General features: G+C 37.8%; 1 protein-coding gene across 4 annotated transcripts in view; it reads right to left on the minus strand.

Annotated features, from left to right (window-relative positions):
• Positions 1-778: 778 nt before the first annotated feature.
• The window catches only part of PPM1A (protein phosphatase, Mg2+/Mn2+ dependent 1A), a 31,626-nt gene continuing 13,967 nt past the window's right edge, over positions 779-18,437 (minus strand). For 2 of the 4 annotated variants that reach the window (XM_074543960.1, XM_074543961.1), the window contains exons 2-6: positions 17,352-18,203; positions 15,559-15,676; positions 10,536-10,644; positions 7,828-7,885; positions 779-5,573 (exon numbers count right to left, since the gene is read on the minus strand). In XM_074543960.1, the coding sequence (XP_074400061.1) occupies positions 5,526-5,573; positions 7,828-7,885; positions 10,536-10,644; positions 15,559-15,676; positions 17,352-18,185 (1,167 nt within the window). In that variant the 5' untranslated portion in view covers positions 18,186-18,203 and the 3' untranslated portion in view covers positions 779-5,525. The remainder of the gene's footprint in view (positions 5,574-7,827; positions 7,886-10,535; positions 10,645-15,558; positions 15,677-17,351; positions 18,204-18,437) is intronic. The other 2 variants (XM_074543963.1, XM_074543964.1) reach the window with 2 other exon arrangements.

The raw sequence follows: 18,437 nt of genomic DNA on the forward strand, positions 1-18,437 counted from the left end.
TTCAGATTTTCTTGGTTCTATAAAAGGCATTTTTTAAGTTAAGCCCACTTTCCCAGCCTCTGTGGTGCAGAAGTTGGGGGGTTTTGTGGTCATTGCATTTAAAGCAAGCCTCTCCCAAAACACTTTCCTAAAACATCAGTATCACTCCTGTTCCCTTAGCCTGGAAGCAAAGACTTTAGAAGAATGTGTACAAGAGATGGGGAAAAGAAAGATCTGCATTACTGCTACTCAAAAGGAACACCAAACAAAAACAGAGAGAAAATGAGGAATATGCACAAAGCCTAAGTCACTACAAGTCAACAACTCTGACACAATCAGCAGATTAAAGCTCCAGACATTTTTTTTCACATATTAAGCAAATGGTAGAAACACTTGTCATTTTTCTAGAAACAAATTGTCAAGGGGAGACAATGTAAACTCAACTTTTAACATGTCTATTTTTTTTCTACTTGAATGCATTTAGTGGTCCATGATGCTAAAGAGAAGCTTCAAGTTTTCCTACAGCTTCCTGACCTCCTGAGAACACGTGCCACAGCCCAGGTGGCTGCTACCTCATTTATAAAGCAATGTTATTAAGCAAAATAAGGCCACAGAGTGCTTCAGATGTGCACACCTGGGTCTGCAGAAAGCTCCAGACCGTGAAAGCACTCCAGAGAAAAAGCTCACAAAAGACTGGAGTCTCTGATCAGTATTTCAGACAGGTCAGTCAAAATTATTTAGCTACAGAGCGATACTTTTAAATTCTGCTCCTTGCTTACAGCTTATAGCAGGAATCACATTCTTTTATTTTTTTTGTGCTACAGCATCCTGGAAATTCATGTCTGGAGCCTCTTTTCACCACTTAGAGAGTGAAAAACCTCCCCAGTCAGATGGAGAGTTTACACCCTGAACTGGCCCATAAAGGCTCAGCTATGATCACCTCAGACACAGGTAGCTGTAGTAACAAGGAGCCACACTCATTATCTAGGAGACATCATTTTCAGAGCTGGTAAAGCTTGGCACCAAGTGACAATTCATTTTCTACACAAGAATGTCAGGTACAGCCCTGTAGCTCTACAGCTTTGCTGTCTCTGAACCTGTGCAAGGTACACCAGGTTTGTATCAAATACTGTATTTGCCAAAGGATGAGGAAAAGGGCACTGGCTTTCCTCAAGGTTAGCCCCTTTCAGACATGGCCAAGTTTACATACCAAGCAACTGAAACACACCAAGTTTTCTGTGCACAAAAGCAGTTCCAGAAGGTGCAGGCAGAGATGGAGGTGAACATCTTGCCATGATGAAATCCTGATGTACATTGGACTAAGGAAAGCTGTAACAACCATATCATTAACCTAATTGTGGCAGCCATGCTGTCTCCCACAGCACAGAGCTCCAAACTTCCAGAGAATGTGAACACAGAGGAAGGTTGTCAGCACAGAACTCACACACAAGACATTTAGACCAAAGTTTGATGGTTCCAGTTTAAAGAAAAGAAATGTTTGTAAAAAAAAAATTGTCTTAAGTGGGGAAAGATCTGCAAAGGCCAGATGCTCCCTACACAGGCCATCATTTATCTGGGTGTGGTTTCCCAAACTGTGGCAGGACGGGTGGAGCAAGCATTCCTCTGCTCTCAGTCCTGTTCCCCACTCTCCATTTTTCCCTAGCACCAGCACCTCACAGCTGGATTATCAATTTACCCAGCTCAAGAGGACAGGTTTTTTCTTTCTCACCCACTTAAGGAAAAGCACTGGCACAAAAAAAGGCAGTAGGGGCAAACTAGGAGCAATGGTTTAGTCTTGGCCTAAGACCATGAAACCACATCCTTAGACCATAAAGTACTAAAAATGGAATGCAGTAGGAAGTGTCTCCTATCCCAGTGTATAAAATTAAGGCGGGATTCTTATCAGGGAATCAACTGAAGAAAAAACTGATCCCTATTTTGTTAAATCATCTTAAGCTTCCAACTCTTGAACTGAGCAAAATGGCTCAGACATAAACCTATATAGTGACAGCACCAGCTTTGCAATAAATAATGTAATGGACATTGAAGTCAGTTTGCTACAAGTCAATGTTGAAAACATCAGCTTAGGCACCTGCAGGAACTCTCAAGGTAAGTGCTCCCATGACTCATCTGCTGCTCAGCATTCACCAGGCACCTCTGACACAACCTACGCCTGCCACAGCTCACAGCAGCTCAACCACAGCTGATGAAATTCCTCTCTCCAGTTTAACTGAGTGATGGCTGTGCCTCAAGGTGCTGGTGCTGCTGCTCCTGAGCCAGCTGAGAGCAAGCCCAGCTGAAAGGCTCAGGCTCTGTTCCTGCCCCAGCAGAGTACTGGGGTCTCTAAGGATACAAAGGATTTACAAAGCCTTGCAAATCTAGGATCCTACTTAATGTCACTGCATTTAATTCATCCAACATTGGTATAAAGCACATTTTAGAAGCTTCTGTCTTGAACATATTTTCAATGCTGAATTAGTGAGAATTATTTGGAACAGTTGTCTATAAAGCAGTTACAGGTATTCTCCCAGAACGATCAGCCAAACATTTAATCTGACTATAACAAAACTCACAGAAACTGTAGCCAGTGAAGCTGTCAAATGTAGAAGGAAAACAAAGTTGCATGGCATACGAAGCAAAGTAGCTTTACAAATGTCATTTCCTTTTAAAAACAAGCAAATCGGGACCATCCTATTTGAACATGTATTTAAAAATACATCTGTTAACATCACACAATTTTCATTTTTGTCACACATGAATCTTTTTCCAAGAGGGAAATAAATAGCACACAATATTTCAAAATAAAAATTGCTGCCTTGCCCCTGAGGTGCTAATGTTTTTAGCATTTAAAAAAAAAAGTTTCTGGTGCAAGAAGGAGATGCACAAAGGTGCAAAAGTGCCTTTTTTCTTTTCAGAGCAGTGAAAAAAGTACAGCTTGCCTCTTTTCTAGGATGCTTTATATACTTAACTGGTTTATTCTGTAGTCAAAGTCTGTATCTAAAATGGCAGTGTTTATGCATACATCACAGTTCAGTGCTCTGAGCTCATCAAAACGCTGAACGTAGGCGAGAGAGAGAAAGGCCTGAAACAGCCTTTCTGCCACCACCCTCAAACCTACTCACATCACCTGTAGCAACAGCACAATTATTTTCTTTCTAACCTTCAGGAGACCTCATCACAAGAGGCTTCAAAAAAATCTCCTTTGTCACTGAGACAGTTTAAGTGATTATGGTTTGAAGTATGGCTTTTCACACCACAGTTTTGCTTCCGATTTTTAAAGTTTAAAACTCAAAGGTTCCACAGTCCAGTTCAAGGTTTTGCAGTTTCCAAAACTAAACTTTAGTCTCTAAGAGAAAAAAAAAAGGACAGAACTTTATCTGCCTAGTCCTAAATTAAGTTGAGCTTTTCGCACTAATACACCATGTATTATTAAATATGCTCGTTAATTAGGTGCCTGTGAAGCTATAACTTAACATCATTTATAGTTTTGCACTCTACAACAAAATTAGACATTTTAAGCATTTATTCATAGGTAGGTAAGGAACTGGTTCTTTAAGCAAAAATTGCTATAAATTTATAAATACAAATAGTGCTTATGTTTTCTTCATTCATGCTTGAACAGATTACAAACTGAATACAATGAAGTTACGTTTAAGCACCCCACATAGACAAGAGGGATAAAAGAAAAGTTTGCTGGTATATACTATACTTAGTTCCAAGACACTATAAGTTACTTTTTCACTGTTCAGTGTTCCCTAACTCTGCATTAGTTTTAAGGCTATATATACAAATATGTATATGTCAAAGTTAGGGAAAGACAAATATAGCAAAATGCATTGTACTACATTTTCCTATCAAAAAGTAATTATACACCAAGTTCTGATTCTGTTTAACTGCAGTAAATGTTACAATCTACTTGTTTTACTGATTTTCCTTTTGAGGAATCTGCCTACTAAATGAGTAAACTACATATTAAATACAATATTCTCAACCAAAAAGACAATACAAGGTGCACAAAACAGCAGTTTTGCAAACACGACTGACTTGAAAACTTAATTTTCGTATGCTCAATGGGAGAAAGCTAAGCTTAAATCAAATTAGTTTATTATCTTATAAAATTTTAAATTAGAATTTTAAACAACAAACAGTTAAATATTGTCAACATGCTATACCTCAAATCACAAGTACTGTTTAACCACTAGTCTCTCATCCTAAGTAAGTGGGTCAATTAAAAACACACACCATAAAATGTTAAAGATTGTCAGGCTTTGACAAATGTATTTTTATCAAACAGTAGGCAAATTCAAACCAATGCACATCTTCAGTAGGGAGAGGAGAAAAAAAAAAAAACCAACACCAAAAAGCCTGAAAAAACCCACATTTGTAAAAAATAGGGTAACAGATTAATCCCACATCATCCTCTAGCATATGGCTATGTCTTGGGCAAGAATCAAAATCCTTCCCATTTTAAAAATGGGCTACCAATTAAGAAAAATATTCTTCCACAAGTAAAATATCATTTACAATGGCACTGACATTTTAAAAGGCAGGAAAAGAAGGAATTACACATTTATGGGTAAATGTCTTGTTTGTTAAATCAAGCTTTATTGATAAAATGGAATTCAAGAGTATTTTTCTTGGAACAGCAGCAGACCCAGCCAATCAGGATTGTAAAAATGCTGCAGACTCCTACTTTATGTAGAAAGTTGTCTTCGTGCTCAGTGATTAGTAGGTTCAGGTAAGGGTTAATGAAAAAGAGGTGCAAAGAACCAAGGTGTTCTAATTCAAGACTGGTACATGTATGAACAGGGTACTGTTAACAGGGCATGATTTAACTCCCACTGAACTCAAAATCACAAATCCCTTCGACTCAAGGTGAGAGCAGGAGTGCATCCAAGAGAATGATGTATGTTTGTTGAAGAATGTGCACTACTCCTAAGTTATTTTTCCATGGCCAAGTGAAATTCACACACTGTAATTTCTGGTAGGTTGCCCATGAGTTCAGCTTTCATTTAAACCAAAAAAGTTATCTTTAACAGTTTTGTGCACCTCTTGAGCACCTAGCTGGCTAGGCTGCTGCTCCTTGCAATCCAAAACCACAACATGATTTTTAAAAGGGATATATATTGTTGCATCACACAAGCCAAAACATTTCTTCTAACCTTTATAGTGATTTAAAGCGGTTCATAATTAAATATGAGCATTTGTACAAAGACAATTGCACTTTACAAAAACAAAATCATACAACATAAATTGCTGGAGTCTGATTTACAACATGAATTTATGGTTTGAAATCACGTTTACAGAAGTCTGTTTTACAAAAAAAGATCAGTTCCTGGGCTAGATGTTGTACTGCTGTAGTCACTCTCACCAACACATCATATTCCCTTCTTTAATTAAGGTTGAGGATGGATGTTAAGAAGGGTCACTGAGGTTGGGCTGCACTTTCATTTGCAGGATGAAAGGTGAACTCCACAGCTAGATGAGCAGTTTTACCACATATCATCAGTTGAGGCAGAATCCTTAAAGAAAAAAGAAGGAACCCTTTAAAGTCTGGAGTGCCCATTCTTGCGGCCGTTTCTGGATAATCCAGACTGAAAAGGGTAAAGACTTAAATCATTTCAGGAGTCTCTTTTCTCTCCCCTTTCAGAAACAGCTTTTAAAAAGTATCTAAACCCCACATATTCTTAATTAACATAACATCAGAATCAAGAAATTTCAAAATATGACTGTTTTATCAATCCTGAAAATAAGATCCTGGGCATGTTACTCAAAAGCATTTCTAGAGCTTTTCCAGCTATTTCCTGAGTAGCTAGAAGTGATACAAAATGGATTCTCTCAGCTCACAGGTGTGAGAAAAGAGCAGGATGTGCTCATGTCATGTGTTATCACCATTATCATCTTTTGTCTTCTCAGCCCTCCCTCGTTGCATGGGAGGATACAGACATCAACTGACACCCTGTTATAACTCAGAGCTATTTTAACACTTTTAATTTAAGGTTACAGAAGTGTAGTTTAGGCAACTCAAGGAAATTGTAATTTTGGATGGTAATAAAACTGCAAGGGGAAAAAAAGAAATGTATGTAACAAAAATAAAAATTTTTAAAGTAGAAACATGCTGTGCTCCCAATCATAATTCTACGGCCACACTACTTGGTATTTCAATCTATCCAATTCCTGAGTGCCCCAAAAATTCATTCCATTCTGTTCCACAGGCAACAGCAGATTTTGTATAACGACCACAAGCCTGACAAATGTTTAACCAATTCCTGGTTTAATTAGTATTTAATTTCACCAAGTGCTTTTTAAAGCATTTGCCTTTGTGTCAGGCCTGTTTCCTTTTCCCTTGCTCTGTATTCAGCTTTCTGCACCTCACCAGGTGGGCTCACAGGTTAACCAAGAGCAAGTGGAGCCACAGCTCTGCAGCTGAAGTAACAGAGCTGAATCAGCAGCACAGGAATCAGAGCAAACTGCTCCTGTGCACCACCTTTGGTGGTTCCAGCATCATCTGTTCCTTTTCCATAAGCAATTAAGGGCAGGATGGGATTTTACAACAGCTCATCCTGGTGCTTCCACAGCTACACCTCCCCATCATTACTGAGGCTGCAGGAGGTAGAAATATTACTTTGCTCCAAAAGCACTGCCTTAGTGACTCCTTGGAGAGGAGAGAGGCTAATTCAGTCTCTAGCAATGCCACACATGAGAATTTCTTAGCACTGTAGTTCTGCACCCTTCATTCAATCTTGCACACAGAATCCATTGCAAACCAGAGAGGAACAGTTGGCACGGAGGTGTAGTTAAAAAACACAAACTGAAATTGCCCTTTGCAAAAGTACCACCTCCAGCTTTCCCTTCAAGACCAGAAGTAGCAAAGGAGAGCAATTATATGAAAGAGCAAAATGGTTCTTTCAAGAATGAAGAATAAAAGCAGCATGAGTAAAAATGCAGGAGCTGCTTGCCAACTATTCCATATGCAAATTTCTGTATCCCAGTTGCCAACATGATCACAAAGTTTGTGTACTGTACATTTGTACAACAGCAACATACTACAGAATGTATTTTGAAGGTAAAGCACCCTCTTTCAGCCCCTATATAGGAATTTTAATGCTAAAAATAGAATGAGAGCTGCCAAATAAAACGAGTGCACAGTTGTAAGGCCAACTCACAATCTTCATGTCTGGCTGCATTTCACTTCTGTCACATCCAAGCATGGAAGAACTTTCTGCTGATAAAGGATCAGTTTAACTGCTCCATGAGATATTGTATTTCCAGGGACAAAATGTTGATTCTGGTGATTAAAGTGCCACTGGAATCATGCTCATGTTCACCGTTTGGTTTTTCTTCCCCCCATCCTGACAGTGGATTTATGTCACTCTCAGCACTGACATGTAAGAACCCAAAGTGTTTGCTTGCTGTAAGATGCTCTGTGCTTAAGAATAAAAGTGTTTACACAGTCCATTTGGTAAACTAATGTATTCTTAACACATCCATTTAACCTTTAGATATAGCATTTTTTTCTTTGATATTTAGGAAAAAAAGTCTCCTATAAAGAAGGGGGAAAAAGGCTCCCCATGACTCTTTCCACCATTTGGCAACACTTGGAAACCCAAGCAGGGCAGAAATAATGAAATTCCAGAGGACAAATGAATCAACCCTACTGGAGTTTTGAGATGATGATCAGCAGAAGGCAGCAGAAAACAATTACAAAACACAGTCCAAAAAGCACAACAGTGTTATTCCTTTCTTGGGAGAAAGGGTCTTTAACAGGAATTTGCAATATCTTTCTTTACAAAACAGCTCAAATCATTGGGGTGGGGAGAAAGAGAATGTAAGAGAGAAGATACTTACAGCATCATCATTCCTGTAGGGGTTCAGTCTGTTATACACAGCTTCAATCACACTCCGTCTACAGCAAAGAAAACAAAAAACCCACAAGATTTTAATTTTTTGTATTTTTATTTTTTTTCCCCAAGTCAAATTCCCATTTTTAATTTAAATGCAAACTTCAGAAGATTCCAAATTCACAGAACCATTTTTACTCCAATTTAGCACTTAAAAACCTTAAAAAAAAAGGATTTAAAAAAATCATTTAAAACCTTTAGGCTCAAGACACACAAGGCTGAATATCCCTTGGAGTTCAGCAGGAGAAGGGCACAAGCTGACAGTCAGCTCTTCACTTTGAAAAAGGGCAGCAGAAACCTCAGTGGACACTGAATGTCGTGGTCATTTGTGCCCAAAAACCACTGCAGTAGTGCCCCATGAATTATGGCATGTATTATATATTACTTCCATAGGGGAACATTGTTGTGTTATTTTCTGGACAAAAAAAAAATTACATTTTGAGGTACATTTTTGTTTGTGTTATGCCCTAAAATGTACTTTCCATGTGCAAACATGAAAAAAATAGATCTAGAACAGAACTCTTCTACAATGGCATGGCCAATACTCTCCTGCAATTTTTTTATTAAAAAAACCCACCAACAAAAACAAAAGCAACAACAACAAAAAAATCAAGTTTGCAGGTCTGTGTACTGTATCTTCAGAATGAGATAAATTTTGTCTGGTTAAAAAAATATCAAAAAATTTATTCAAGCATTTTGACAGTTACCTCCTTTTAAAAAGGCCCCTGCTTAGCATGTTTAAGATAGCTTGAAATTAACCTTCATCTGTAAGATTCCTGACTTTTCTAATAGTGATAGAAAATTGGTAAGAGATAGATTGATAAAATATGAATACATTTGCAATCAACATGCAAATGAGCAACATGATTTTTATTTATTCCTTTTAACTCAGGGTGTAAAACTGAGAGTCAAAAAACCCCTTGAAAACAGGCAATAAAAAAACCCCAAAAAACAAAACAAGCAAATGTGAGGCTGAAGGAAGAAGCTGCCTATGCCTTTCTCAGTATATAATGAAAAAACTTTGAAGAGAGAACAGGAAGGAAAGAGGGGAGTAAAAACCAGAAATTACATATTGGACTTTAAATGCAACTTTCCTTTGGATCCCCTTCTGCAGAACCAAGTAAGATGAAGTAGCAGATTGTGGTGCAAAGCAAAATACAAAGAGCAACCTTTAAACTGCTGATGAATGCATGCAGAGCAATCACAAAGGAGTGCAAGAGAAGAAAAAAAGCAGATGACAAGCTTTGTAATCATCCTGCAACACTGAAGAGTCAGGAACTGCCATGTATAAACATCACAGTGAATGGTTATAGGGCATGAAAGAAGAGGTTGGATTTAAAGCAATAAAATCAAGCAATTACACACAAGGTACATTACACATATGGATTGGAAAGTTTCCCACATCTTTCAAGAAATAGGTATCTTTGATTCTAAATACAGGCAGGTTTCTTGGAAAGCATTATTTTCCTTCCAAATTGCTTTAAGTTACATAAACATCCAATTAAATCAATATTTCTCTAAGTCCCTATTCAAGCTAGCATCACTGAGACACAAAATCCTGCTGAAGTCACATCACTTCAGCATTTCTTCACAGCCATGATGCCACTTCCAGCCAAAGGAGATGAAGAAAAATCAATTTGTATGCTGCACTTCATGAGTAACTGACTCACTCATACTTCAACAGTACAGCAGCCCATCCTAAATTGATGCTATTACACTTTAAATTGCCAACTCTTCTTCTCCTAGTCAAACAGCTCCTATAGGAACAATATTGTTTTCTAGAAGCCATCTTTACAGTTATCACTTTATAATTTAATCAATTTATCCCTTCATAATTTATTCAATTTTTAAATTTATAATTTATTCAATTACGTGCCTGAAGTCCTGATGTTTTTGTGTAACAATACAAAAGTCATACTCTGAAAGGTCAAAAATATTCTATACCATATGTGCCCAATCCTTTTTAACACAGCACAGGCTCATGAAGAATCTTTTGAATCAAAAGGCTCTTGGTTTGGGGTGCAAACAAGCTGAGCACATTGCTTCCTTAAAGACTGAATATTTGAGAAACCACAGAGCATCACCACTGAACCCTTCAGGGACAAAGTCAGCTATATAAAACTAAAAATTGAACTTCCCATTTTTCTTTTTTGATAGATTTCTATCTCGCTTTCAGATTTGTCACAAGCAGAGAGGAACAAAAGCAAATTTTTAAGCAGTTACAACATGGCTACAGACAAGAAAAGAAAGCTGCCAAGCAAAACATTTTATGCATATCACTTCTTGTTGAAGTGTAGAACACTTCAACCCAAGTCATTAAAGTCAGGGCATTATTTTCACATGTTCAAATGTAACATCCCCCCAGAAACCCCAGTTAAATTACAAAAAACAGACACTCAGGCCACCCTTAAAAACCCCTCATTCCTTCCCAAAAACTACAGTTTGACATTTAATTTTTGCAATGATTCACAGTCAACTCCACTCTTAGGCTTGTCCTTTTCATCCAGAACAACCGAGTAATAAAAACTGGAGAACAGATCATCACCTTTTGTCCTGTGCCCTTCCTCCCTCCCTGCCCCCCAACTTTTTTAAGAGTGGCCTTGCAGTCCCCAAGTGATTGAAATCCAACCCCACATTACACTGATGTGAACTCACTTGCTTGCCAACTCCCCTCCCGGTGGGAGGTTTGGGATGCTCTCAGTTGCTAACGTACGCATCACGTGGACTAAGTCTGGCACTCCTTCACCCTGCTTCTTTATGATCTCTGGGAATCAGAAGTACTTTTTTTGTAAGTGCAGTCCAAATTTAACTTCAAAAGATTGAAACACTCAGTTTTATAAAAAAAAGGCAGCTTAACATTAAAAATAAAATTAAAAAATTAAATTCAAGCGACAGACCGTACTCAACATGGTAATTGTTAACTTTGGTTCCATAAGTAAAAATCTGTAACAGATTTGACACAGATTTACTGCTGTTCACATGCTGACTTGGTTTTAGAAATACACAGCTACCCTGTAACAGTGGGGGAAAAAATCTTTAATGGATTTCCTGCTATACATTAGACAGAGGATGCAATATCTTCCCAAGGCATGGGGCAGATATTAACATCAGCTTTATCACTGCAACACAAGATAAAATATTATTGCCATCACAGAAAACAGAGTATTTCCAAGAAATAAAAGGTTAGACATGACAGAAGTAATTCCCATGGCTGTATGTGTATAAACCAATACTTGTACCTCACTGCATTACAGCAACATGCAAATTTTAAGGACTATTACACATAAATTAAAAGCCAGGGACATCACATCTAATCAACAGTTTCACCCTCAACTCAGGAGATATTTAAATTCAGGGCAGAAACTTAAAGCTGATCCACTCCAGCTTCTGGGTGAAGAGAATCTGTATTGTAGCCACAGCCACATTTGTCAAGACATAATTCTTCAATTTTACTCTTAAGCCTGGTTGGTTTACGTTTTTTTAGGTCTTTTTTTTTGTGTTTGCTTTTTTCACTTTTCTTCTCAAGTCAAAAGCACACAGTTTTATTTGAATTCAAGACATTCAAGATCATACCAGAAGAAGTATGAAGAGTCATTCCTTAAACAGGCATTTTATGAAATTTAAAGAACATTTTTTAGAATGCATCTCATTGATTTCTCTGTAAACATGAGCTCTCAGAAGTTGCAAAACATGTGAATTATTAAGACCTGGTGCTTTTCATCTTCAAGTGAATACTGCAACATGCATACAACAATGTGTACATATGTGCACATCTATACATGCATGTATGTACATGCACACTGTTCTCCAGCTAATAAAGCATTTACACAGTTTCAAAGTAGTTGGAATTCATCAGTACCACTTTGGAAAAATACTCAAGCATTCAGATTTTGCCCTAAATTCCAGAAGAACACACCAAGTTTCCATTTTATAATTTGTGAGAGAAGGCACATTGAAAGCTTTTAAAACCAACATGTATCCAGTCCTTTTTAGTCAAAACAAAACAAAACCAAACCTAAAAAACAATTGTGAATTACTTTTTGTGTATGCAATGGTTTTTCAGGGCTGTGTGTGTTTACAAAAACCATCAGCTCTGTTTTGCAGCCAGGCTGTGTAAATTATTTGCAAGGTATAGTGGAAACACTGCCTAGTCCTCAACCAGCATCAAACTCTGCAGCACAAAGCTTTAAGCTGTTTCCTTCAAAACTGAAATTTTAAATACATGACACTGCACACCAGAGACACCTCAAAAACTTGCCATTTCCTCAAAATCTACAGCCAAAGTTCATTTTTCCATCTTACATTTAGCAAAGAAATAATCTATGAAATCTTAAATCTGAATAAGAAGCCAAGATCTCAGATTTGGTTTGCCAAGTTCCTTTATTGTGCAATTTTGAACATCTAGAATATGCTACATTGTGCTAGTTCTAAAGTTCTGCTGTACAAAAATAAGGAATTTATAGTTGACCTATACTACACAGTTTCACAACCTGTAACTGCAGTACATTTAACATACAGTCTCCACTAAATGAATACATTTATATTTTGATAAAACTATAGATACAGACTGAATGAACACTGAAGACACAACAAATGGAGTCGGTCTGCTAGCTGTGTTTAATTTATTGGAATTATCTTGTTTCAATACACCTTTAACCCTCCCCCCAGTCTTTAATTTACTTTTAAACCTTCTACACATTTCCATGGCATCAAGTACTGGAAAAATGTACTTACAACCCTAAAATAAAGGATTCAAAAATGGGAATTCCATACAAAGTTTAAGAAAAAGTCAGAACTTTGTTTTATGTGAAAATTAGGGAAGGAACATATAACAGCTAACTTCAAATTATTTATCTCTACATAGGTATAAATATTGCAGGGAAATCTATTACGGAATGGTTTTATGTAAAAAAAAATGAGAACAGAAAAAAAAGCTTAGACAAGTTTCTTTTTAGAGTCAACACATTGATAACACATATTAGTGCAAATAATAGCAACACATTTTGGAATGATTGATTACTTCTACCATGAAGTTCACATGATACTTTAGGAGTAACATTGATTTATTGCAAGTAATGGCACAAGGATGCTTCTCCACACTTGCTGCTTCTTCCATTATTTGTTGCAGCTACAAATCTGGACCACAAACACATCAGGAGAGTCTTAAGTGACATGGTAAGTAGAAAAGTTTCTACATTTTTTAAAATCTGAATCATCTCTCCTTATTCAAGATGACCATCATTATTAAATCCTATTCAGTCTTAAAATTTGCACTAGTTCTTAACAATATAAAGGTAAATTCTGGGCCAAGGGGATAAAAATACAACCAGGAAAAAAAATGCACATTCAAAAGGATCGACTCTCATTACCTGTTGGACTTCACTGAGTACTGAAGTGCATAAAAATATGTAATATGCATTTTAACCAAGCTTCCATCTGAATGAATTTTAAATTTAAATTGATATTACAGATTAGTAAGATCATTCTAAAAGTATTCTTTATATTTTTTAGTTCCTTCAGCCAAAAATCAGGCTTTTAAAGTTAAGCACTGCCACTCTTATAGTATCCTAAGATAAGAGCAAGATTATTCACTGTAGTGTATAAAGTTTCAGATGCTGCAGCAGCCCTACCTTACTAGTCAATAAGGCATTATCCACTTGCTTCAGAAACAATGCAATGGCACATTAATTAATTAATTATATATTAAATAACAAAGTTATCAACTTCTGTTCTTGAAATTCTGCCTTGGTTCAGGCCTTTCAACTTTCCTCATACATAAGTCCTAAAAGGCCAAATTCTGCAAACAGCTGATACAAATCACTGCTGGGCTGAGTAGTGTTTACTAAATATTCATTCATTTAAATAATCTTTTTGTGCAACAACAGACAAAAGATTGAGGATAACTCTAAAATTTAAGCAAAGACCCTTGAGAGGAAGTACAATATATTTCCTCAAATTCTTCAGACATCATCCCATTAAATTAGTATTAAAGTGCTTTATAACTACATACAGAATCCTTCTGCCTCTATGCAATTATCACACTTTGATCATTCCTGCAAATTTCCTATTTGTATAAATGCAAAGTACCAGCAGCCAAATTCCTGGTATGTACCATAACCACATGCAGGTCCAGTGTTTAGGCTGCTCCTTTACCAAATGAAGCAGCTGTACAAAAATGCCAGCTTTCCTCACTGTAACATTGCTGGGGTAGGATGAGGCCAGCTGAAGATGCAGCCTTGGCTTCATCATATTTTCATATTCTAGGTCATGGGTTTGTCTGAGCTCAGCCACAATATCTAAGATAAGAAGGCAGCACTTGCCCAGATCAGGAGTGAGCAGGCTGTGAATCAATGTGTGAATGTACAGCACACTTGTTCCTCAGCAGATCTGTGGGTGGGCACACACAGAGAGCTCCTCCTGGTGCAAACCTGCTCCCTGCTCTGCTGGCAGGACTGCACGGGGACATTCACAGAGCACTGACTGTGCACCCAACCCCTCCTCTCCTCTCCTCTCAGGCAAGTGTGGGCACTAAAACACAAATGTCTGCCTGGGCATTTGTTCAGGGGCAGAACAGATGCAGTTTGCTGAGAGCTGGCAAGTGAGACCTTGGAAAAACGTGGTACTTTCTGCAGGAGCACCTACACAGGTTGTAAGTGCTGTAAAAATTGCACATGGATTTGTCTGAGCGCAAAATTCCCATGCAGGCAAGTTCTCTGTGAAATTTCTGGAGCTGCACTGTGTTACCATCATGCAAGTTAAGGAGGAAAAAAGTGCATAATGTACTCCTCTAACTTACTGACCACTGTGGAGAGCTCTGCCTCTCGTGCCCTGTGTGCTATTAAGGATTCTTGGAAGGATACACACACATAACTAGACTTTAACATACAGAGGAGTCCACTTCAAAAATAGACTGAACCTATGCAAATAATGCATACAGCATGTCTTAGATTTCAGAAACAAACTCCAAGATGTAGTTGGTTTTAAATATCAAAAGGCACTATAAATGCAGTTTTAATCAGAAATTATTTGAATCTACTTGATTTCAAATACCATTTTTATGTGATTCAAAAAGCCCCAGACTCATAGTTTTGATTTAAAGTTTAAAAAAAATTTTTAAGTTATTATCAAGATGAGTTCCCAGCTTTTGTTTGTCACAAATGCTTAAAGATTAGCTTTGACAAATTTCTGATGTACTTTCAAATAAGTAAATATGTAAGCAGGTGCTTAAAGATAATAGTAATTGAGTAGTAAACCTATTATTATTGGATAATAAAATATTACAGCTAACTGATTTGTACTTAACTATAAATGGCACTCAAATTATCATCTTCACAGACACTTTGTAAGATATTCTGATTATTTTCTTTAACTCCATGTGACAGGAACCAGGATTCACTGGTTTGAAGTTAGTGCTGTCAACAGACTCAGGAAGAACACTGGGCATAAATGAATTCTCTGCCATCCTGAATCATTTTCAGGGCTACAGGCTGCTGCACTTTCATAGCAGAACTTTTTGAGGATATACAGAGTGCCTTTTTCAGAGGTACACAGGATGGCCAATGGCACTTGAAGGTCTATTAAAAAGCCTGTATGTGTTAAGGGTTTAATTGTTGGAAGGGGAAGGGGGCCAGGGGTCTGTTTAGAAACAAAGTTACTTATTTTTTTTTAAATGATCCACCTTCTACTCTGCTTTCCAGGTACTTGTCCAACTCTGCCTCTCTTTTCACCGCCTCTGGTGATACCTTTGGTGCATTCGGAAAACAGATCAATATCACACTCATGTTGTCTCGACTTCCCTGGTGGAAAAGAAAAAATGATTTGAGAAATGTAGACACACCAGGCTAAACACACATCAAAGCATTTTAAATACAGAAATTCACAAATCATATGGTATCAGAATCCAACTTTCACTGTTATGGATTAATGTTATCATTAGAATTCATCTCCCTGTACCCCTTAGAGAATTCCAGGCCCATTCATTTGGTACAACTCTTCAGTCATTGTTTTTTCCACTTTTATGGTTTGAAGACTACAGGGAGGCAGTTACAGACACCCCACTGTCATTTAAAAACTGACATTAGTAATGAGTGATGTATAATTACAAAGTTGAGTTCCATCTTGTTTTAAGTGCCATCCAATCATTTTGGGAAAACAGCTGAATGGGTGAACAAAACCATGACTAAAATCACAGCTATTAGGTTTTTCCTTCATCTTTTCATTTAAAACATGAAAAGTTGCAAGTGACAAAATTTGTTAGAAAACCAGCTGTAAGGTACTCAGATCTTTGCAAAAAAATATTTACATTTAAAACTTCAAATAAAGGACCCCAAATACTTGACTATTTAAAAATACAAACACATTCTGCTTATGCAAAGTAAGTGTTTGGTTTACTTACAATACCCTTGTGCTTTGGCCTACAAATATGCATCCACAGGCTTAACTTTTAACATTAATTAACTCCAGTGATGTCAGCAAGATCAAGAACAAGCCAATGTGCAAAAACTACAGTATATGGGTATGGGGAGGTGCTGACAGTTGGCTCCTGCAAAGCTTACAGCATCCACAAGCCACTGTTCCCTTCCTGCTATTTGCTTTTAGGATTGCCAAAGAAAAATATTAACCAAAAATATAACCATTATCAATCTGCCAAGGTGTTGGAAAGCAATTTTAATTTTTCATATGGGAAACAATGATCCTGTTAGCCATGTGGGAAGAGCAGGGATGCTGTCTTGCTTCTCTAGAAAAAAGTTGGCTTTTTTTCTTTATGATTGTCAGTTTGCCTTTGCAAAATAAGTATCAAGCTATGAAACTCAGTAACTGCACTACAACTTATTAAGACAAAGTAGAAGTTAATGCACACAGAGTTACACAGTTGTGTTAAACCAAATAGTCTCCATCTACTAGAGCTGGTCTCAGAGCTGTATCACACAACAGGGAGTAGGAAATACAGTAATTAAACCAAAAGAAAAACTAACTTAGGAAGCCAAGCCTTCAAAATACGAAGTCAAGGTTCACTGATTCTGCATTTATCTTGATGTAAATATGACAGTAATGTTAATACTATGTGCCCAAGAAAGCAGGGGAAGATTAGGAAGGGGAAATACACTCTCTAGCCTGATTAAGCCTTAAGAGTTGAGGTTTTGTAAAGTACATTATGAAACAAAAAAGGGCAGTTATTGTCTTTAGCTTGCCCATAAATTCCCATTAGCTTCTAGTTTTCCAGTGATCACAGCGTATCTGTACATGATTATAACCTCTTAATTAACCAAAACCACCCAGAAAAACATTGTTTCTGTTGTGTGTTCATTCCCCCTCTATCACCACTTTTGTAGGATACATGGTCATCACTGTCAAAGTCATGTTACCATAAACCATTGAATATTTATAGACTGGAAGCAAAGTTATTATTAGCTTGCTCATAAACTTCTAATAGGGAAAGCACAGTAAACTCCTTCTCTCAAGTCTGGCTACCTTGTACAAGCAGGTGTCAACTATCTCATTGCAAACTTTCTCAAGGTCATCAGTGACTTCAAGTCTGGATCTTACAAAGTCACACAGCTCTTCATTTCCCATAACATCCCAGATCCCGTCGCACGCCAGGATGATGAACTGATCATCTTCTTCTGATCTCTCAATTTCATACACTTCAGGCTCGGGTGAGACCAGCTGTTCTGTTGGACCTTTCCCATGGACACATTTGTAATCAAAGTCCCCAAGTGCCCTTGAAACAGCAAGGGAGCCGTTCACACGCTGAATCATGACGGAGCCGCCTGCGTTCTGGATACGCTCCTTCTCCAGAGGGTTGCTTGGTTTGTGATCCTGTGTGAAGAAGTGAACCTTCCTGTTTCGACAGAGCAACCCTCTGGAGTCTCCACAGTTGATGAAGTACGTGTGTTGGGGAGAAATCATGACACCCACAGCTGTTGACCCACTTCTGTCTGCGCCATGCTTCTTCTCAGAGATGACTCTCATGTGTTCGTCAATTTGCAGAAAACCTGTTCTGATGCCGCTCTTTACACTTTCCACAGATGGTGGCCCATCTGGCCCTTTAAAATCCTGGTTGCTCGTGATGTGATCTAATAAATGCTCACAGCAGTACTTGGCAACCTGGGATCCAGCGTGCCCATCATAGACAGCAAAGAAGGACCATCCATCGAGTCCGTTTGGCAAACCGATCACAGCCGTGTGCGCGTCCTCCATCTCCACGCGCCAGCCCTGCATGCTGCTCAGGCCGTAGCGCAGCCCGTTCCCCTGCCCCTGCGCGTTATGCTTCTCCATCTTTGGCTTGTCTAAAAATGCTCCCATGGTGACCTTCCTTCAGTTCTACAAAGATTAAAAAAAAAAAAAGGATTATTAAGATGTTTCTTAAAAATCCGGCTGGGAGATATTAAATAATGGTACAAGTAAAATGCCCGAAGTAGTACACAGCTGTAAAGCTGAATTTTCTGTGTCTCCAGTCAAATTTGCATTGCTTTCATCTAATTTAAACAAGGACACTACTACTAGCTGAAAGCACTTTTCATATTTTTGTATTTTCAGCTGTTTTACTTGAAAAAT

This window comes from Zonotrichia albicollis, chromosome 6, assembly GCF_047830755.1.
Source record: "Zonotrichia albicollis isolate bZonAlb1 chromosome 6, bZonAlb1.hap1, whole genome shotgun sequence".
Taxonomy (NCBI): domain Eukaryota; kingdom Metazoa; phylum Chordata; class Aves; order Passeriformes; family Passerellidae; genus Zonotrichia; species Zonotrichia albicollis.